General features: G+C 37.9%; 2 protein-coding genes and 1 pseudogene across 2 annotated transcripts; 1 reads left to right on the forward strand and 2 right to left on the reverse strand.

Annotated features, from left to right (window-relative positions):
• Positions 1-1513: 1513 nt before the first annotated feature.
• Positions 1514-2726, reverse strand: LYSOPL2 (lysophospholipase 2). The gene has a single exon (XM_087320401.1). The coding sequence runs from the start codon at positions 2698-2700 to the stop codon at positions 1738-1740; it is 963 nt and encodes a 320-aa protein (XP_087176527.1). The 5' UTR covers positions 2701-2726; the 3' UTR covers positions 1514-1737.
• A 3098-nt stretch (positions 2727-5824) lies between these two features.
• Positions 5825-7274, forward strand: LOC147863604 (protein PHOSPHATE-INDUCED 1 homolog pseudogene; annotated as a pseudogene).
• Positions 7275-8881: 1607 nt separating this feature from the next.
• Positions 8882-14425, reverse strand: LOC147863605 (TCP-1/cpn60 chaperonin family protein). The gene is made up of 13 exons (XM_087319988.1): positions 14139-14425; positions 12738-13000; positions 12509-12655; positions 11817-11978; positions 11648-11725; positions 11229-11362; positions 10412-10484; positions 10264-10341; positions 10047-10169; positions 9849-9943; positions 9391-9600; positions 9216-9273; positions 8882-9133 (listed from the first exon to the last, which is right to left on the reverse strand). The coding sequence occupies exons 1-13, from the start codon at positions 14284-14286 to the stop codon at positions 9068-9070; spliced, it is 1635 nt and encodes a 544-aa protein (XP_087176114.1). The 5' UTR covers positions 14287-14425; the 3' UTR covers positions 8882-9067.
• Positions 14426-23292: the final 8867 nt, after the last annotated feature.

Consider the following 23292-nt stretch of genomic DNA (forward strand, 5'->3'; position numbering starts at 1 on the left):
GGGGCAAGGATCTGGGCATGACGTGCCAAGTCCGCCCGCCTGTACACACATGGAAGCGTTTGCGTGAGCAAGGGCACAGACACACATGCGCACACACACACTCAAACACTCACATTGCATCTCAACCCATGCTATCTATCTTATCCCACACTTTACATCTCTCGCTCGACCCCTAACACATTGTGTCCAGATAATTGGTCCACCTCCAGTGTCTTTCCAACCTCATCAAGGCAGCTCAGAGGCTGGACAGACACAAGGCTCAAACCTTTGGGCGCTTGCTTAAGGAAACTCTACATCCTAAGTCAATCGGCCAAAGGTTGCCAAGGGTTGCTTAGAAACCATCGAGGTCTCATGGCTCAATGAGTTGTAGAAGAAAACAAAGTTTTTTCCAACAACAATGCAATAGGAATCGGTGGGGATTGCCTAGTGACCAATACAATTAAGGTAGCTTTGAAATTCGAAGAGAGGTGTTTGTTTATCATGTACTTCAAACTTCATCTCTTTTTGTCCACGTGTGAGGAGAGATGATGATCTACAATGTACTTCAAATGTGCTCTCTTTGTGTCAACATGAGAAGCTCAAGTACAAGTGGAAGGAAGATGTTGGTTAACAATGTACTTCAAATGTGATTTCTTCTTGTCAACATGAGAAGCTCAACGACAAGTGATTTGAAAGAGACACAACTCATCAATAACATGACGCATTTGAGTTTTTTGGGCCTATTGTTTGATTCTAACGTGAAAACCTATCAAAAGTTATGTTTTTTACCATTGGGTTCAAACTTTCTACTATGGGCTCTAGAAAGCTCTTGCATTTTCTACCCATTCCTAGCAATTGTAGTCCTAGATTTCCATGTGAACATCCCAATGAACAGGCAGCTCTCTGAAAGCAACATTTGATGTTCTCATTAAAGCAACAAGTGCATAATAAAAGAAAGAGAAAGAAAATTGTTTACAATCTTGAGGGGCATAACCTCCTTAAATCTTGCCAATGCTGTTACAAATCACAAGTGTAATACACCCCTCTCTAATTCTTGTCGTCTAGCTAGGCATGTATCTAGACTCGTCTTGTTTAGCAACACACACCTACAACATTGTTTATTGCCAATTTAAGTACTGAGGGTTCAAAACTTGTCCCTGCATCCCATATTTCCAACTAACAGAGTGGTTGGTCACTCTATCCATTGGGAATAATCACTACATACCATTTACGTCAAGCTAGAAAGAGCACTTGAGCCTAATTTCTCAACATAGATCCATACTTTCCAGCATATTATTAGGCAAAGAACCACAAAATGTTCTTTTTGGTCTCCACTATGTCCATATTCCAAAAGAACTTAGCTCAGTTAGTACTGTCTGCCGCCGAATGTAACCCAAAAGGTCAAGGTCATGGGTTCCACATTGGCATCCAGTAAATCAGTGCAATTCCTGAGATTTAAACCCATGTGCTTAAGGTTACTTACTAAACCTACAAAGAACATTGGTATTGAAACAGTGATTAGGATAGAGCAATGTAGAATCTAGGTTGATACATAGACATATTATACCATCCTTGGGTGACCCACGGACGAAAGAACACAATAGAGAGAGATAGAGAGAGAGAAGTAACATCCATAGGACCAAAAACAATTGGCCAAGGTTAGTATCTCTCCCCCTCATAATAAGAGAGATTACAATGCCCATGGGGGGAAAACATGCAACATGAACCCTGATTTCTCAACGAAATGCATAACATAATCTAAGGATCTTGTGTGTGGGGAATGGGAGTGCGAGCATCGATCCAAGCCTTGATGTCCGAGAGGACGAGGGCGATATTCTCATCATTCTCAGCTTGAATGAGGGAATGGTAGAGATCATCATAGATCTTTACGGTTTTGTCCGAGCTGCGTGCTCGATCGCACAAGATTTGACCACCTTCATGGGCCGCGATGTTATCGCCAGTGCCATGAACCACCAAGAACGGGACCTCGACCTCGCCGCATCTCTTCTCGAAAATGCCACACATCTTCCGGAGCTGCCTCATTGTGCCCACTCTCGCAGGCATTTTATACCTCCTCGGATTCGCCAGCACAATCTTTGCTTTCTCTGGATCTTTGAAGGCGTTCCCTCTGACGTTGTTCTGTGGCATAACTGCCCATGTCTCAGCAAACCCTAGGAGCAGCGAGTACCCGAAGAGTCTCCACGGAGAGGGCGTCATTTCCTTGGGCATGACAAATAGAGGAGCGCAGAAGATCGCACCATCCCAACCTTTTGGATCCTGCAGGGTCATCAGGAAAGTGAGACCCCCGCCCATGGATTCCCCCAACAGGAATTTCTTGAGATGATGGTGCGACGGCATGTCTCGGACTGATTGGTAGAAAAGGAGAGATGCGGCTGCAGTCGACTCCACATCGGCGATGTATCCCCGGATGCCATCAGATTGGCCATGGCCGATCACATCAGCCGCGTACACTGAGAATCCCCATTGAGCGAACGGGATACAAACCTTCTGGAACATCCAGCTGCTGTCGCTCCCATAGCCGTGGGTGCAGAAGACGAGACCTCGAGTGGCAGAGGAGGAAGAAGCTGAAGAAGGGATCCACGACTGTGTGAAGAGGCGGCCGTAAGGGGTTGGGAAGAATGATTTGGTGTTTCTCACGCCTTGTGAAGCATAGTATTCTTCTTCGGGGCTCTCTCCCCAGAAGAAGGTACTGGACGCCATAGCCAAAGTCACAGACAGACAGACAGAGAGAGTTGGGTAAAAAGATGTGATCGGGTTGTCTCGGGATCGAACCTGGGACCCAGTCTTTGAGAAATTAATCATAAAGTTTTTTGCCACTACGCTACGTTCATTTGGTAAAGTTGGGCTTTTTTGTCCTTACAGCATCTCTTCCTTTTTTTCTCTTTCCCATGTGTCGATGACGTGTCATCCTGTTATCCTTGTGATTATGTTGAACACTTGCTTGGTGTATTGGAAATTTTGCGTCAGATTACACAAACTAACTATTCAAGTGAACAAAACAAGAATGATGGCAACAGAGGCTTACGTGGCTGAGGGACTACATCACTTTTACATGGAAGGGAGAATCATTATGAGTGGCACAAAGCTTCCAACATATTGGTATTAATATCCCATCAACTCATATTTGGAACGTTTGCTATGAATCTACCTACACCTCAACTAGAATGTTTGCTATGAATCTACCTACCTACACCTCCACAATTATTGTATGTTTGAGAATCACCACAACCACATTGATACTTGAGGATGGGAATTGAGGTTGATGTTATTCAATGTTATAGTGATTCAAGTCGCTTTGTGGAGTGGAAGTGTAACTTAGATTGCACTATCTCACTTAATGCATGGATGAAGTAGAGAAAATTAGAAAATTGTTCTTACATAAACAATTGAGAGCTAAATCCTCAACATCATATCATGTAATGTTATTATGCTATTAGACACATGTGTTCAGTCCATAGAGGTGTTAGTCATGCAAAGAGTACACTACTATATCATAAATGTTACAAATATTCACGATAAAAAATTTCGAAAACAAGCTTAGCACATAGGATGCAAGGTACAAATAACTAATAAGAGCAAAATCCTCTCATCTCACCGGGTCATAAACATCATGCAATGTTTTAAAAGATGGAGAGTAAAATATCTATTCATGTGATGCCATGAAGTATGTGACCATGAAGTATGTGACAAAGGATGAAGAAGTAAGATGCAAAAATGTTAAATTTGGAATTTATATATTGCAAATAAATTGTTAGACATGCATCGTAGATCATACTCAATTCTCCACCAAGATGAATGATCACAATTGTGCGTTCTTAGAGAGTTTTAACCACCTTATTTGTTCCCAGAGTTCAAGCTTTGCCTCTTTGTGGATGATAGAAATTTGATTTTGTTTTCTTTCTCTTTCTCACTCTTTGCTTGTACTCTTCTTCATCTTTACAATCATTTTTCTTTTGAGTTCTATTATTGAGGAATGAGCCCTACCATGCTTTTAGTATTATCCAATCCAACAACTTGACATTGACATATACTAACACATCCTATCGTTGCACAAATCCATTGCTACCACTGACATGTGATGGTGTATTTACACTCAATTTTAACAAATCGTGCATATATATGCACTTCTAAAGTCCTACTCTATTGTTTTTGCTTGTTGTATTGAGCAAATGTGTCTTTTTTTAAGCACAAGGTGTTGATATGCATGTTCTCAACATAAACAAAAACCATTTCTCTATGCTTGAACTCATTGTCATGATCTAACAAACATAGCCTTTGCCACTATACTAATACAATCATGGGATTCAAAGCCTATTATCATTCTTGAAGTTTCAAAATGACACATGCGACAATAAATGAGCTTCCAAAAGCGAATGAGAGGTGAGAAACATGATTGTGGGATGAAAAGAACTTAGAGAGCAATCTCCTTCTACAATTATATAGGGGGTACAAATAGAAAATAGTTGAAACTTGAAACAAAACCAAAACCAAAACTATATATCTAGGTGGATGAGTGTTTGGAATATGAAACTCAATGATGAATTGTCTGCATATTTGCCCTTTTTTGTGGACTTAATGCATCATTTTTTTATTATGTTTCAACATGAGGCTCCTTTGGAGCACACTCTACATATGTAAAATATTATTTTACTGCCATAGAAGTATATCCTGCATTCAAAACTGTGTTTACCAAGTTTTATATACCTTCTCACTAAGAACCTATTGTGCTCATCACGTAGTGCAATTACATTGACATTGGTGTCACTGATGCAAGTGTATATACAAAGAAAAAACATTGAGGCCACTCAAATTTGAAAAAATCATGGAGCATTATGTAGCATAAGGATAAATCGGAATCGGATAACTTGTGGCCATTTGACTATTGCAATCTTTCATTTCTTCAAGTCCTCTTTTGAGGCATTCCCTACATATATATACAGCCATATATACACACTATGTACATATGTATATCCATTAGAATTTATTTTCTACTAACACATAACACAATATCCTTTTATTAGTACAATAATGTGGTTTTTGTAGTCAAAATGTAACAAATTTTAGAGTATTTATTGTTTGTTCTTAAGTCAAATGAAACTACTAGAATCGCACATCAAAAAACAAAATGAAGGTTTAATTTTGTGCTTTTTCAAAGAAGAGTTAACATCTATTTCCCGTCAAAGTTTATTGACAATTAAAAGTGGCAATTCTTTATTCCCACAACATGTTTACTTGGAAACTAAATTGTCAATAGCCTTCAGAAAAAATTGGATAAATAATTTATAGAGGAAACCTTCTCGTGCACTATTGATCGTGTGGAAAGTCAAGCCTCAAGGTGGTACCAAGATGTCATCAATGCCGATGTGTTTAACATACATACAATGGGCTAATGCAAAACTTTGCCAACTAAGAGTGTTGAATAAGAGTTTCAACTTGATGACAACATAAGGAGCATTATGCTAAATATTCCTAGGAAATGGCTTATTCTAGACCAAAAAAAGAAGACTTGTGTCGACATGAAAAATCATATGATTTATGGAAGGTGGTGTGTTTATATAGAATAGAATCTTCCATCGAGATCGTGTTGAATAAGAGTTTCAACTTGACAACAACATAAGGAGCATTATGCTGAATATTCCTTGGAAATGGCTTATTCCTAGACCCAAAAAAGAAGACTTTTGTCCACATGAAAAATCATATAATTTATGGAAGGTGGTGTGTTTATATAGAATAGATCGTGTGTGTACATGAGGCCAACTAAGGTAGCATACTTCAAAAACATGTATGAGGAAATGAGGGGGTAGACATTATGTAAAGCCAAAGGAATGGGCGAGGGAAGAAAAGAAACTAAGAAATGTATCCAAAATCCCATGGTCTAAAAGTTAAGGCCGACCAATAAGGTTTGAGAGGTTGATCAAATACCTTCCTGAGAGATTCAAGTTTCTCTATAGCAAACAAATCCTAAGATTGTTTTCTAATCTATAAGGTAAGCAAAATACTAAGGGTGTGGAGAGGTTTCAAAGTTCTCTAATAAGGTCGAAGAGCTTAATCACAATCATAAGGTTCAAATTTGAATTGCTAAGGTGTGGGATCATTATATTATCAAACTTAATTCATTGATGGGGCTAAAGGGCGGGATCGTGTGGGAGTTAGTGATGGTGTGGCTTATTGGGCAACTTGGTGATGTTTATTCATTGGGGAATGTTTACCCCATGTTTCCGATAAACGATGAAAGCTCTGCCATGTCAAGTGCCATATTCACTTACCACAATGGGGCACTCCTGACAGGAACACTCAAAGTCCACTTTATCTTGTATGGGTTATTTTCAACATCTCAAGAATCAATCATTAATGGCTTCCTTGACTCATTGAACACCTCGGGCATCCCCCAATCGAAGCCGTCTGTTCGGGACACATGGTGGAAGATCGTGGCATCTAATTATGCTGACAAACGCAATGCAAGTGTGCCCAAATCCATCCAACATGGCATCCAATTCCTCGACTATGGCTCCTCACGTGGCACATCCCTTTCTCGTGCTGATATCCATTCCTATGTTTTGTCCAAACTCAAGTCCAAGCATCTCCCTTGGCCCACAAGTGCGGTGGATAAGCGACTCTACATTCTTCTCACAGGCCACAATGTGGTCGTCGAACGATTTTGTACAAGTTCTTGTGGGTACCATGACTTCATCCCTTCTTCCAAGGCCACCAAGTATATGAAAATCCCGTTTGCATGGGTAGGGAACCCTCGCTTCCAATGTCCGGGTGCATGTGCATGGCCATTTGCAATCCCACAATTTGGACCCCCCGGTTCCCCACTTCGGCCGCCCAATGGGGATGTTGGCATTGATGGTATGATCATTAACTTAGCTAGTATCTTGGCTGGTGCTGCCACTAACCCCTTTGGCACGGGCTACTACCAAGGTGACCCCACCATCCCCTTAGAAGCTGCCACTACTTGTGCTGGAGCCTTTGGCCCTAACGCATACCCGGGCTACCCTGGCCGCCTTCTCCGCGACAACACCACCAAGGCAAGTTTCAACACTTACGGCGTCCGTGGTCGGAAATTTCTACTCCCGGCCCTTTGGAATCCTCACAAGCATGCTTGCACTACCCCCTTATGATTAATTGGCTGTAGAAACAACTCAATAGAAGACCCAATTGAATGAGCCTGTTCTTCCAGCGACAATCCCTTGCAAATTAAAGCCTTACAAATATACACCAATAACATTTGGAGTTCAAAAATCATCAACACTTGGAATTTATGATTCATTTATTCAATAAGTCTACACCTACAATGAGAATGATTATTCACTCATGTTATATAACATTTGGAGTTCAAAAATCATCAACACTTGGAATTTATGATTCATTTATTCAATAAGTCTACACCTACAATGAGAATGATTATTCACTCATGTTATATAACATTTGGAGTTCAAAAATCATCAACACTTGGAATTTATGATTCATTTATTCAATAAGTCTACACCTACAATGAGAATGATTATTCACTCATGTTATATAACATTTGGTGTTCAAAAATCATCAACACTTGGAATTTATGATTCATTTATTCAATAAGTCTACACCTACAATGAGAATGATTATTCACTCATGTTATATAACAACACTTAAATTATCAACACTAAATTTTAACTATGCAAGGGATTTTATCTAATCACTAACAACGTGCCCAATGTGGCCTATACAATAGCTATTACTAATAGAGCCATAGTTGAGATGGTTGACAGTTATGCCACTTATTCGTAGATTGTAGTGGTTATTTGAAGTTTTCGCTAGATGTCAAATATGACCTATTGAGCCAAAATGAAACATTTAAACATAACCAAGCTTCACTTGGAATTTATGATTCATTTATTCAATAAGTTTACACCTACAATGAGAATGATTATTCACTCATGTTATATAACAACAAGAAGCCATTGTGAGGTTACCCTTTAATATATAATAGATGTGCTAATTTCTGTAATTATGCAAAGGTCGCATAGCAAATCGAGTGTGAAGAAATCCAAATTAATGGTTACATAAGTAAGGAACTCGTCAGGGATAAACCATACCTTATACAAAGTAATTAAATTACCCACTTAACATGAAAGGTTTCAATACCTTGGACATTCAGGCTCACTAAAATCATAAGCAAAACAGTTGTGACACTGCTGAGTCTAGATAAACAGGAATCTATTTGAAACACTCTTATGCAAGATGTTTATGCCTTGATGAGGTGGGTTATGTTAGACTACATTGACAATTTTTGGGCCCTTGCTTGAAGCCATGTATACATTTGTCAAGATATAATCATTTTTGTTAAAATAGTATACCATGATATACTACTTCAATATAGATAAAGATTCTCCAAATTTAATGACTTTGATCCTATGATGAGAGATGCCAATAAAACCAGAACATGATATATCAGGTATGAACCATAGAATAGATATAATGGAAGATAATGTCATCATTAACATGCAAATCGATCATTCATTTATAATGTCAACTACCTAAGGTTTGTGTAGGAATACCTAGTTAAAAGGGCCGAGGTTTGAGAAGGAACCAACTAGGAGAACAAAGGTTCACTAGGTACAAGAAGACAAAATTCCAAAGAACTACAGCAAGAATAGTCAAAGCTTTTCCGGCCACACACCAAGGTACAAGTACATGAACAAAACATTTCACAAATGTGATCAATTTGATTTTAATTCTTGCATTGTCGGCCTATGCACTTGTCAAATGCATCTGAAAAATGGAAAATGACCTAAATGAAATTTAGCATTATAAAATCCAAGTATCATATAAACGATGAACCAGAGACTTCAGATTCATAAAACGCAGCATGACTAAAAGTATATGCCCTTATAACTGTAGAATCAAATTTCAATATTAGCATGGGAAAGATTTCATAATGATTTCAAAATTCTCTAGTATTGCACTCATTCTTCCTCGCATATCACATCCCCATCATCTTGAGTTGTTTCTAAGGAAGGAAGTAATTTTGATATAAAATAACAATCCCAAAATACAATCCAGGCTGGGAAGGTACAATAACCTAATCCTCATCTGGATCACCTTGTTTCGGGGGCTTTGGTCCACCAGCTACTTTGGCCATTATAATCTATTTATGGAATGACTAGTTAGTACATATGCCATGTTAAGATGCAATTAAAAAGTAAAAATATCAAAATCATAGAGCTCACTTGGTCTACTCGTAAGACGGTGCATACAGCATCACCAGCAAGCTTGATGGCAAAAAACCTATGTATCGAGAACAATAAAAAGGGACAAAATCAAGATAGCTTTGGATTAATAAAGACATAATTAACAGAACCAAGACTCGGTGTAATCAAGAGCAATAAACAAGATTTTGCATACTTGGTGAGATACAAGTCCCAGACCGAGTCTGCAGTCATATCTTTGCATGTGCCCTGTTCTATGTCCACGCCAATCTTCACATTCCCAGAGGCATGTGATGCATACAAAGACGATATGACTTCTGTTGCATTCAGACCTGCATTCTCAGCAAGCATTCGGGGAACAACTTCAAAACACTCCCCAAATTTTGCAATTGCATATTGATCAAGCCTGCAATGACATAATTTTCCGGATTAATTATTTGAAAACGTCAGCTAATTAGACTATAAAAAGTTCATCGGGCAACAGCAACAATTTACAGTTATGGAAATGGTTTTTTCCGAGCATCAGATCAACAAAATGCCAAAACCTTGAAGCATTTGCCAGGTAATTTGTATATTCCTATCAGATTGTCTCCAGTATATTCTTAGTTTGAAAGTAAGTCACCATCGTGAACAACCCTACAACACTAAGCTTACCCGGTTTCTTTGGAAGCAATTTCCTTGAGCTTTCTTGCTATTTCAATTTCAGTTGCCCCTGCTCCCGGAACAATTCGAGAATCTCTGCACATGGCCTGTGATTATAGATGTACGTGAAGGTTATATATCATAATATATAATTTAATATATTCAATCATTAAAATGATGATCAGGGAGATTCTTCATGTATGCAAATACCTTATAGGTATTAACACCATCATCAACTGCTCTTTCAATATCATCCAAGATACTGTCAGTGCTACCTCGTAAAACCACAGTAGCAATTTTGTTGCCACCTTCTTCATTCTTCACTATCGTTACCTACATGGAACATGAAGGTTTCCTATAATCAAGTCAAGTGGAAATCCAAATCTTGTTATTTTATGATGCACTTAAGATGACAGGAATCTCTTACCCGAGAACCACCAATTTCATCCACAGATACAGAATCCGCATATCCAAGTTCATCGAGACTAGGTGTGCCTAGTTTTATCTGCAATGTCCTTTGTTATTTTATATGGAAGGGTGGTGAATATAAATCTCAAACTAGGAAAATGACTTACCAAAGATATAGCACCAGTTGTCCTGCAAAATCTTCTAAGCTCGAATTTGGAACTAATCTTCAGGACCATCAGTCTGCAACAGAGATACCGCAGAAGGCAGATCAGTACTGTCTAAACGATTGTTACATCCCTAGAGAAGCTCTATTAAGACATACACACACTATCTTCAATGATTTTTCCCTTAACATATACAAGGACTAAAAGTTGAAGAACAAAATATTCTAAGCTCTTTGGATGGAGGAAGTGACATCATTGTTGACTAGAATGCTTCACATGGGCTATTTTACAAGTTTCTATGATCATAAGTCTAAGCTGCATAAGAAACTCATCATGACATACATATTACTTAAGAACCCAAGAGTGTCACAAATCACAGTCCAGAGTGATTGAGAAATAGAAACCAATCGATCTTAAGCTCAAGTTGGAAACCTAATAACTACTCCAAATTGGATGATGTTGGATAAGGTTAAACCACCTTGGCTGATATTAGATGGCAACAGAAAGCAAGTGAAACTTTAAATTTATTGCACATACTAAGCCCAACATATTTAGGGTTAATAGCAGGAAATTCTTTTTTCATCAAGTTCAGTTGTAACCTGGCTCATAAAATATCCAAGGGTGACCACATATTGATGGAATGGTAAATGCTAATACCCTATGGGTGAGTGCTTCTTTTCATTCAAATAACATGGCTTTATATTAACTCTTACATTTTTTAAGATACATGGACAATAAGCTGTGGATACCTCCTGCCTCATACAAACAAAGAAATATGGCCAAATGATAGAAAACCGCTTGAAAAGTAACAAATACATACTTGTATCGCTCACAGAAGTGCAAAGCCATTTCACCAACAGTACCCCCACTGACAATAACAGTAGCTCCCGAGTCAGCTACACCTTTGATTAATTCCTCAATCTTTGCCTCTTCTGACTTTGCATAATTTTCCAGCTATATAAATTGAAGCATTAAATAAAACCATTAGATGGATCTCCCCTAATACTCTCATAGAGATTCTTAGAATCAAACAATATTTCATGAATTCTACCGATAGCACCTGCATAAAACTTTCAACTGGTACTATCCACATTCAAATTTATGATTATCCACATTGAAAAACATAAAAACATGTATACGCAATCTGACTTTTGCAATAAATCCCTGGGATGAAAGGGGAGGGAAGAAATTCAAAATGTATGTACTTGAACCAAATTTTCCAGAGTTGAAGTAACCTACCTCATCAGCTGATTTAATCAAAACGGTTCCTTTAGTTTCAGTTGATGAGCTGTCCACTCCAGCACCAAATACAGCAATCTATTAATACAACAATGAAAAAACAGTCAATGTAATGTTAATTTTGATACAGAATGGTAAACAGTTTAACTTTGATTGATATAAAATTCACCTTGGCTTTTTTTGCATGTTTAATAGTTCCAACTGCATCACACTTTAAGACCATTCCACGAACCACACAGCAATCATTTATCCCCCCTCCTACTATTTTTGCAACTCTAACGTTATCAATGTTGAAGTTTGCAGGATTAGTGGGGCACACTTGTATACATGCCTGCAAATTTTTAATAGCAATAAAGATGTTGAAATGTGCGACAAATTGAGAAAGAAATACTCTTTATTTCAATCCATGAATGTTTGTTTGCGACTCAAATGAACCAAAAGCAAAGAAAATGGATTCTTAAAAGAACCAAATTTGAAAGGTACAAATGTCTGATATGTTAGATGCAACTAAAAATCCTTTATTGGAATGGAACTCGAAAAAGAAGCTTGGTAACATTTGATGAAGCATGCCCACATCTATAATATAAATAGCTTCTGAATGGATGGAAAACGGTGGAGCCTCAAAAGGCTTGAAGACTAGCTACTCTATAAACTAGAAGCATGTCATTGTAGGAAGTTGGACCTTTTGATAGGAAAAAATGGAACAAGCTTCAGACTTCAAGGGAGACAAATGTTGATGGGCACTTCCCTTAGTACAGGGAAAAATAAGTAGCATGGAGAATCCCTACACTAAATCCGAAATCCAACTTACAAAACTCCTTTCTTTCGTTTTCAGCATTAGAATGCTTGATATTAACTTACATCCGCAATAAGAGGGCATAAAATGCCTTCTTGTCCCCACTGTTTGCTACCAACTGCAGATATCATCCTCTGAATTACTTGCTCTGTATTCCTAACATCCATTTTCTCTGAACCTGGTTCAACTAACTCCTCAAGGAGCTCCATTACCTGGTTCATAATTCAAAAGAATCATCATCCTTGTATGGGAAGTTCAGTTTTAGATACCAAAACAGTTGATCCGCCATCTTACTTTTGTAATTGCCTTAGTGTAACCAATAATGATTTCACTGGGATGCAACCCGAGTTTAATAAGCTCTTCCGCGCCCTGCAATAGCTCTCCACCAAGAGAGATAACTAAATTTGCACCATCTCCTATTTCTTCTTGTTGTCCTTTACCTGCAAGTACCAAAAGCTTTGCTGCAGGATGTTGAACTTCTAGTTCATTCACAATTGTCGCAGCATCATTGGTCACAAAAAGTTTATCAAGATGATTGATAACCATCTTATTCATCCCTGCCAAAATAAATATTAATACATGAAGAAAACATGACCAATTTAAGAAACCCACAAAGCTTATGTACTCTCAAGTAATATATTAGATCAACTTTAAACACATTAAAATCAATATGCCCATTTACATTCACACACATCAAACATACTAGTAAACTATTCTTCAGAAAATTAACTTACAACCCACACATATGCACTACATTTTTCGAAAATGTTTTAACGATATAATACCCATTTCTAGAAAAATCGACAAAAACAGATCTATTTTACAGTTTTTGTAGAATTTGACAAAATCAGGCAGAATTAACTGTAGATAAGACTTGTTGGGGCAGTAATTGCTAAAATAAGTTGCAAACTAGTATGAAAGAGACTAAGAGATAGGATAAAAAAAATACTTCCTTAGATACAAAAATTAATAGTTGTTGCAAGAAACTGAAAATGGTCTCATAGAGAATTATAAACACATCTGCAACCATTACATCCATTTGCTTAAAATTTCTAATGAAGTTAACAAGTTACTAATAAATTCCTTGATCGGTTCTTGAAACTTGGATTTGAATGAGAAATAATAATTTCACATGAACCAAGCCAGTCAAAAAATATTTCTTTTGTGAGATAAAGTAGATATTCGTTAATTTATCCACTTTTCGCTTTCATATCCTATTTTCATAGTATGAGAACCTAATTTTGGACGATTTATTCACTTATAATCCATTCCTATTATTAAATATTAGAGGGAAATAACTCCAGTATATTAAATATTATTAAATATTAGAGGGAATCAGAAAGCATTCCATTTCAAAGTAAACAATATAACATTTGAGAGGGGAACAAAAAGAAATCCGAACAACGTAATCATTGTGAGAAGGAAAAAAATTCAAACCAGAAGTAAACGTAGCACTTCAGAGGGGAAAAACTTACAATTTAAAATAAAATATATCTTGGAACGCCATACCATATTCGGAAGGAAACAAATAATAGAGTATACGCGATGAAACAAGATATAGCATTTCAAAGGAAAGAAGCGCAAACCAGAAAAAACATACAAGTTCCAAATGAAAAAGCCATACTATTCTTACAATGGTAAGATCTATCAGATTCTGTTCGCGAAATGCAGATATGTAAGACAGGGGCAGCATACCGTTAGGACCGAGAGAAGATCGAGTGATGAGAGAGAGCTCCTTGCAAGCATCGATGTTCTTGAGCACAGCTTCATCGAGGCCAGAGAGATGCTTGTGCCCTTCCTTGAGCATGGATTGGACGCCATAAGGTTGAAACGCGAAAGGCATGACGGCAGAGAGACCAAACGCTGAAGAGCGGATGATTTCTGCTCCTCCGCCTTCTTCTTCTCTGCAACGATCGCGACGAGACTTCTGCTTTACAAGAAAATCGAGCCTTTTTTGGAGGGAAAGGAAGGAAGCAGAAGGTTTGTTTCGGGGAGGAAAGGAGCTTCTGTTTTAGGTTTTATGTTTTTACAGTTTATGCCAAGACTTTAGCCACCCCATCCATCCCAACAAAATTACATACATATATAAACATCGGCCGAACCCCCCCACACAACAAGTGTGTTGCATAGTGAGTGCACTTCTTCTTCTTCTCCTTCTGCTTCTCGAGGGGCTGCCTATCTTTTGGTTCTTGTTCTTCTCGGCACTACATCGCGTCAATTTTTTCCTAACATTTTTGGGGGTATCTCTGTTGCTCTAACTTTAGCCCTTTGTCTCCGAAATGTGTTCTGCTTGCAGTAGCCATTTGGAACACTTTCGAGAGTGTCTAAATTGTAGAGAATGTTCGTGATGCTCTCAAAGGTTTCTTTATCATAGAAAAAAGTTGTTCTTCAACCATGAAGGTGTTCTAGTTTTGGTAAATTTTCGTAACAAGTTCGGGGGGTGGGTTCTCTGTTGTGACATAGCCTTTTGCGACCAATACAAGTTCTAGTTATGGCTTTGGTAGATCTTATGCCACTTTTTGTGGATATATGTATCTTGCACCGTACACAATGCACTTGGCACCTATATTTATTTTCTCTTTTTTACATACATACATAGGCAAATAACTATCCACTTACCTTTGTTGTAATCACTTGCAATTTGTGAAATAGCTCACGAGGACTTGACATGAGGCAATATGGTTATTACCTTGTTTGGTTCAAGTTATCTCTTAATCATGCCATCTTCCCTCTTTTTAATTTGTACTAGTTTCTCTACGTAATGCTTAAACATTATATGTAGGAATAAAACCAACATGCCGAAATATTTTTCACATTTTCCTCGTGCCCCAAAGTTTCCCTTATTCTTCCTATCCTTTTTGTCACTATGTGCTACTTAGCAATTATTTCATCAATTAATCCCCTTTTTATAGTCTATTTTGAGGATTGATCAACGGCTTCTATGGAAACCCCAAATACGTAGGGGTATTTGGAGAAATAAAGATGCATGGGTGATAGTTCAAGTATATATAATACCATGTGCTACGATAATTATTGTCAGCCTTTATCTACGAACATTGTTGGCTATAACTTTGGCATGCCACGATAAAGTAACTCCCAAATTGCACATCTTGCAAAACAATTGTTATTAGACACCACCCCTGAATATATATGCACGAACGATTAACATTTGGGATCTTTACTTACGACCGATCCTCCCTAGATACCCCAACCTCCATGTGGAGTTGTTACCCAAATGTGTTGGTGGTTTCCACATCACCTGAGAGGAGCATAAGGGCACGCTAGGTGATCTTGTATTGTTTATGGGTGGGGGGTGGAGCCAAGAACGGCTCCAACCCCCTCCCAAGGGGGTTACGCATGAGGGACAGAGAGAAGGAGAGAGAAACAAAGAATGACACAAAATTAGAAGGAAATTTCTTCTATATTACATGCCCCATAGGGGGGTTTATATAGTACATCATATTGCGGTTACATAATATGACCTTTACATTATTGTACACATATTTATCTTCATTCAAACTCGTATACATTACACATATACAACAACCCCTTTATCATGTTTTACCCTTATACCGCCCTATACAGTCCTACGGGTAACACATGCATGCCTGTGAGACAAATGCATCACACAGTGAACCCACTTGCAATGGCAACTCTTATCAACCGGAATTGCATCGGTCGAAAATCCCTCGACCGGATCACAACTCTATGATCGATAACTGCGATCAGAGCTTCCTTGACCCGAACCTTCTTGTCCGGTCAACACATCTCACAATTGGATCACACACCAATCGACTCGTTCATTGTGGTATGGGTCGTAAAATCACGTTGCGTGTATGTGTATTATTCGGTTGCGTCATGTGAGTCGAGTTTTATGTTTTGTACCCCTTGGTCTCTTAAATTTTTACCCTCAAGTTGCGTGTACGTGCGCTTCCACATCGGCTTCATCATTGTACTCAAAATAGGGATATGACATTGTATCCTCCTCAAAAAATTCTCCTAATTTTCTGAAGCAACTGAAATGGTCGGATGACCCCTTGTCTGAGCTATTGTCAGTGTATAACTGGGGAACCTCTTTTAATTCCTCTTCAGCTTCCTATTGAATTTGTTCGACAAAATCCAAATTAGTAGAATTACCTTGTTTGGCACGTCGGCTCTCCGATCTCGTGTGTGGTCCTTTGCTTCCTGCAGGTTGGTCTGTACTAAGTCGACTAGACGACATTCATTCACCTTGTTCTTTGCTCATAACAAATCCTACCGGGTGTGCCAAATTATTGTGTTATCTCTGTTGACCGACACAAAGGATTGAACGTCTTAATCAGTAAGTCGTTATGTCAAGAAGATTATGGTTGGAGATGTGATACCTTGACAATTACTCACTCAAAACATTACACATATAGTAATTCACCCTACTTTTTTTTTTTTTGCCAAAAAAAGATACTACATTAGTATTAGAAAACCGCCATAAGGCTAAACATACAAGCTATACCGATCCCCTATATTTTTCTAAAGTCTAACCATTGGCTTGAATAAACACTTTGGTGTTGAGTAGAACCACTCCACCTTACCAAAATTCACCCTACTTAATTACAATGATTGTGACATATGAACAGAACAACCAACAAAGCAAGTACTCTAACTACCAAAATTATATTAATATAACTAAAAACATACTGATGTTGATACAATGCTTTCGGCCCCTTTTTATAGGCAACCTGAGAGAATTTTCCAAGATAATACACTTGCGTACCCGACAAGAACCTACAAGAACCTTAATTGTTCTATTTTCTTAAATATTCTATTTCCTACTTGGCAAAAATTATTGTTTCATTACTTCCTTTTCACACTAACTTGTACACCTCCGACTCCGACCCCAACTCCAACTCCGATTAGTGTAATTCAGCTAGCCAATCGGCTAACATGTATATTGAAAGCCCTTGCACAATCCTCTTCCCTATAGCCTCACTAACACACCCTTCAACTAATCGATGTTTTATCATAAAATGGAATTATACTACTCAAACAACAATAACTTATTGTTGCTTACACGAGTTAGATCATTCATACATTAAGACCGAGACAAGTGTCAAGAACAAAGATGTAAATTATTGTATTCCCTTCTTGATAATGTATAATCTCTCTCTCTCTCTCTCTCTCTCTCTCTCTCTCTCTCTCTCTCTGTTATCATAATTAGCTTACTCCGATTCAAACCCAATTTTCTCACCTCGTTATTACTTCATACATATCTCTTAATTTACTAGATGCCACGGATGACATTGTGGAATGTAGAGATTGAATTCATGACCTCTTAGTCTCCATTGGCAACCAACTGAGCTACATCTCTTTCTCAGACAAGTATAAAAGCAAGAAAAGAAGACGAGCACTAACAGTCGAGGGAAGTAATTGATTACAAGCAACCGAAGACAAAAGCCAAATATCATGAGGAAGTAGTTGGAACACGCCGAGTTAGGTGAAAGCTATATAATCAAGAAGGGACAAACACAAAAAGGGGGGATCGCTAGAGACTGAATATACCCCGAGTGACAGAAGCTAGGTCTAGAATTGTATTGAGTGAGTGATCATTACCGATTCTACTCGGTCTTTTGTACTATCATTATTATATGTTAGAAATCGAATACTTATAGTTGTGGGTCAATCTTTGTGTCTGTCTCATTCTAAATATATTGTTACTTATTGCCGGCGGTATGTAAAACGTGATTACGAATAAGTAGTGATCTATTCGAGGTGTGTCCATTAACGGGTGTAACGATTCAACCCCTACTCGGGTTCCTAGTCTCTTACGCACCATAATTCCTTGACCCGATTACTCAAGAGGAGTAATCGAATGTATTCGATCCAGGAAGGAACAACAATTGTTACACTACAAGCACTATGTCTTGGTTTGAAACCAATTAGCTCACCTCTCTATTACATACTTCATACATATCTCTTTTAATTAACTAGATGCCATTGTGGAATGTAGGGGTTGAACCCATGACTTCCCGGTCTCCATTGGCAACCTTACCAACTGAGCTACATCCATCCATCTCTCTCTCTCTCTCTCTCTCTCTCTCTCTCTCTCTCTCTCTCTCTCGTGAAAACACAAAATTATATTAATAAATGTGTGTAAAAACACACTACTTACAATGGGTGTGACAATGGTGTATCTCTCTCTCTCTCTCTCTCACACAAAATTATATTAATAAATGTGTGTAAAAACACACTAATTACAATGGGTGTGACAATGGTGTATCTCTTTCTCTCTCTCTCAAGTGAAAACACAAAATTATATTAATAAATGTGTGTAAAAACACACTACTTACAATGGGTGTGACAATGGTGTATGGTCACCCACTAACTACACTACATGGGTAATGGAACATGCTGAATTGTCAATAGGCAAGACAAACACTCCACTGAGTAAAGACTTTCTACTTGCTCCAATAAAGAAATCTGTCACATTAGTATTCCCTTCAACTTTCGTATATATGCTTTCACTCCCTATCTACCATCGAATACAAAAGTGTTGTGCATGTCCCAATTATGATGGAATCCCCAATATCTCAAAAAATAGGAAAACAATCTCCATCTCTGATTTTGGGTCAACCAGTGTAATTTGTGCAAACACCCATTGTCTAGGTGTCAAATAACACCGTGATAAAACTTGCCAATTTTGAGAAATGTAACTCCAAATCTAACAAGAAATCAGACATTGTATAAATCTATGAGTATTATCTTCCATTTGAACAATGCAAAAGTAGCAATTACCCGTTGTTGGTCCACGGTGCTTTAGAACAATTCTTCGAATGAAGACCTTTGCGACGAGTGGCAATTTAAAATACCAACTACGTTGTAAGATCTACCACCACCCATGATTAGATTTGTGTATTTTCCATTCTTCTTCAGCCTTAGATGATAGCCATCCAAGATGCTCAACAGAGCAATGATACAAATGATTAGTAGTCACTTGTAACAACAACGTTTGACCCCATAAAACACCAATCAATCCACGATTGTTCTCCTGTTTCCAGAGGTAAGGGGAACACATGAAGAGCCCTGAATCCTAAGTGAAATATATCCATTCAGTAATTGCCACCATGAAGCCTTAATCATTGTCCTCCCATGTATTAAACCCTTGTTCTCAATGAAATATTGAACAATAGATATCCATGGTTGTGAGTTTGAACACGTCTTGTAATAATGAAAATCTACAAGCCATCATATGCATAGATAAGTTCAATATTCCAGCTCCTCTCAAGCGCTTACGTATTGCTAGATGATTCCACGCAACCCATGTGATTCCCATCTTATCCCTCTTCTTCCACAACAAATATCGAAGAGGTTGCAAAATAAGATGCAAAGCCTTCTTTGTCCATGACAATAATGGAAAGTAATATAATATCATGGGTTCCATAATACATTGTACAACCTTCAAGTGTACATGAAATGACCAAGATTGTGACTTCCGATACATGAACTTATCCCTCAACTTACTAGACATCCATTCAGTCAATTGACCATTTGTAACATTCATTCCTAATGGATTGCCCAAGTGTGTGTGTGCGTCTCTCTCTCTCTCTCTCTCTCTCTCTCTCTCTCGTAACTAATGGTTTTCATTACGAAAGAAAAAAACACCACCATGACTAACTTACTCTAAAGTATAGAAACTTCTATCTAGGGATCTAAATATTACTCTACTACGACTCCAAAATCGATGACATCCTACACACCAATTTAAATTATGAATATGATTATATGTGACCTTGCAGATTTCTCTCTTAGCAAGGTTAAGATTTCGTGACTTCGCATTGTCAATTGCCACAAAAGAAGTCCTTTTAACTTACAACATATTTCTCACCCCAACTTGCGAATCAAAAGGGAAGACATTCCACATATTCCAATTGACCATAGCCCCAATACCTCAAGAACTCAAAAATAATTTGGAAACGAGGCATCGCTTCATTGTTCTCCATATGTGCAAAAATCGAACTACATAAGATAGGCTTAGTCCAGTTAGAGACATCCACACTAAATTGATACACCTCCAAACCATCCTAGCCATCAAGCATGAAAGAAATTGATGCCTACTATGTTCCAATTCCACTTAACAAAAGAAGCATGTTCCTCTAGCAATATTTCCTTTTTTTAATGCAACCATAATGGTAAAGCTCTAACCATAACTCTCCAAATGAATACCTAAGCTCGTAGCATCAATCGTGAACATCGTGTCACCAACCTGCCTTGATCGCATGAAAGCACCAGGTAATGGACTTACGAAAACCTCGTATCTTCATAACCCTTTATTCCATCCACTTATGCTTGTCTCTCTCTCTCTCTCTCTTTCTAAATATCTTGGTATTTATTAACCCACCACAAATAAACGGAGTGCATGCTTTGATTCTAGGCTTCAAGTCAATTGGAAATCATGTTAGCTTTTGAAGAACCAATGCAACCAAAGTGATACTTGTGCTTTATGGAGTAGAAATATAGGGTAGCGCCATCTCTCTTGATGCATGGAATGAGATTGAGAAAATTCAAAAGATGTTTTTAAGGAGGCAATTAGGAGTTAAATGCACTACCTCTTACTAGGTTATGCTCTTGGAAACAAGTGTTCAGCCCATAGAGATATTGGCACTCCAAAGAGTATATAGATACATTACAAAAGTCGAGAATATGCTGAATCATTGATTATCACATCTTCCTTGGAATGCTGGATGTAAGCAACAAACAAATCATCAGAGTAAATTTCTCTCATCCGGTTAGGTTGTTGATATATGAAAATGGTTCAAAAGATGGGGTGTGGATGATCTTTTAGAGATTTCGAGCAATGTTATGCTTTATATAATGATCGAAGAAAGGCTGGTGGAATCATTAAGGATGAAATGGGAAGATGCTAAGAGGACAAAGGTAGAATACTACATTGCAAATGTCAACCCTGGATGTTGGTCTCCATATAATGCAAGAATGCTTATTGATCATATCAAACATGATCTCATTACCAATATGAGTAGTAATGCTCATAGAGCCCTCACACTACTTCGCACCAGAGCTCACAAGTTAGGTATGAAGTTGCATCATGGTATCAAAATGTAACAAAAATTAAGGGCATGTAAAGTATGCAACGAAGGCATGGTAGAGGATGAATGTCACTTGCTCTTCACATGCTTGGCATATAGTGCAATTTGTTCAAGATATGATGACATATTAAGGGGGAGTGATAACTTAAGTGCCATATTTAAGACACCACGTAGAAGGTTGAGCTCATATGTGTATGCCTTATTCACGCATAGAGCCTTTGTGCTTCAATGCATGAATACCCGTTTTTAGGAAGGCGACACATATCAAGAACACACTCTTTTCCCATAGGTCAGAATTGGCCTCTTTATGGACGATAAAAATTTGAATTCTCTCTCTCTCTCTCTCTCTCTCTCTCTCTCGTAAATAATGGTGTTCATTATGAAAGAAAAAACACTACCATGACTAACTTACTACAAAGTATAGAACCCTTCTATCTAGGGATCTAAAGACTACTACGACACCAAACTCAATGCCACCCTACACACCAATTCAAATGGCGAATATGATGATATGTGACCTTGTAGAGTTCTCTCTCTCTCATTGTGCCCTTCCTACAACTTTTATACAATGCTCAACATGTTTTTTATCCGATCATTTAGATTTAAAAACTTATTTGTTTATCACTTATTGTTCTAAATTAGTCCTAAAACTTAAAGCATATTTACTTTTCATATTTTTATACATCGCGGCCACTCTACCTTTTCACACCCATCACACAATCTATGGGATTGTGCCTAACTATCATATCTCTAATTGAATGAGGTGTGAGATCATTCACACGAAAGCACAAGGGATGAATAAATATGAGGTTTAACATTTTACGAGTGTCATGTGGTTAACATGTGCAGAGATGAAGGTGGTTGAGTTTGGTGCAACAAATGTGATCATCTCTAAAGCAAGGCTCACATCTCTTGTTAGTGGTGATACATTGTTGTTGAGAAAAAAGTGAGTTTGACGCGCCCCATCTTCTTAACTATTTCTTCATATGTTGCATCCACAAGGAACTCAAACTTTTGCTTTATGCATATTTTGAAATGTTTATCTGCTCCCATGCAAATCTAGGAAGTCAATATGAGGTTTTGTTTTAAACCTTAAAAGCTCATCATGCCTATGATCTCAATAATAGGTTATCTAGCGTGAAATGTTAAGAAACATATGGTGTTTGTGTAGCAACTTGAAGAAGCTCGTTGAATAACAATGGGGACATTTTAAAAATCTCTTAAAGTGGGCTTAAAAATCAATATCCCATACCTAAAAAGTATCACTTTGGCTAGGTGTTTCGTGAGTCATGGGACTAGTGACGAGCTTGTATGCACAAGGAAAATGTTGGAGGGGTTCATTCTCTCATAGATCAAGACCACTTACCGAATACATTATCTTTCATTGTATCCTAACTCGTCTAGTAGTACCTCGCCATAAAAAAAGGAAGGAGGTTAAATAATGGGATGAGATATTGCCCAATCATGAGAACTATACCTATGTTTGGAATGGAACCAATTGATCTAGAGTAGGCGTATCCATGTTACATTTGACATTGGTTGCAATTTCATTAGATATGGTTACATTCTATACACTTCAAATTTATGCAAGGGTGTTTTGGCCCTTTAAATGTTTTTAGTGCTATGGTTATGAACTTATATGTCAATATGTATATGATTTTTGTAGAGGTTTCTTTGCAAGTGGCGCCTTGGTTGTCATTGATCCTACAAAGTCTATGACTTCCTTACTCCTACAATAAACCATCGTGAAATGTTTTTCTCATAATGTAAAT

Source organism: Azolla caroliniana, unplaced genomic scaffold, assembly GCF_043228905.1.
Source record: "Azolla caroliniana isolate FFs.n. ecotype wild unplaced genomic scaffold, voAzoCaro1.0.p SCAF_5, whole genome shotgun sequence".
NCBI lineage: Eukaryota > Viridiplantae > Streptophyta > Polypodiopsida > Salviniales > Salviniaceae > Azolla > Azolla caroliniana.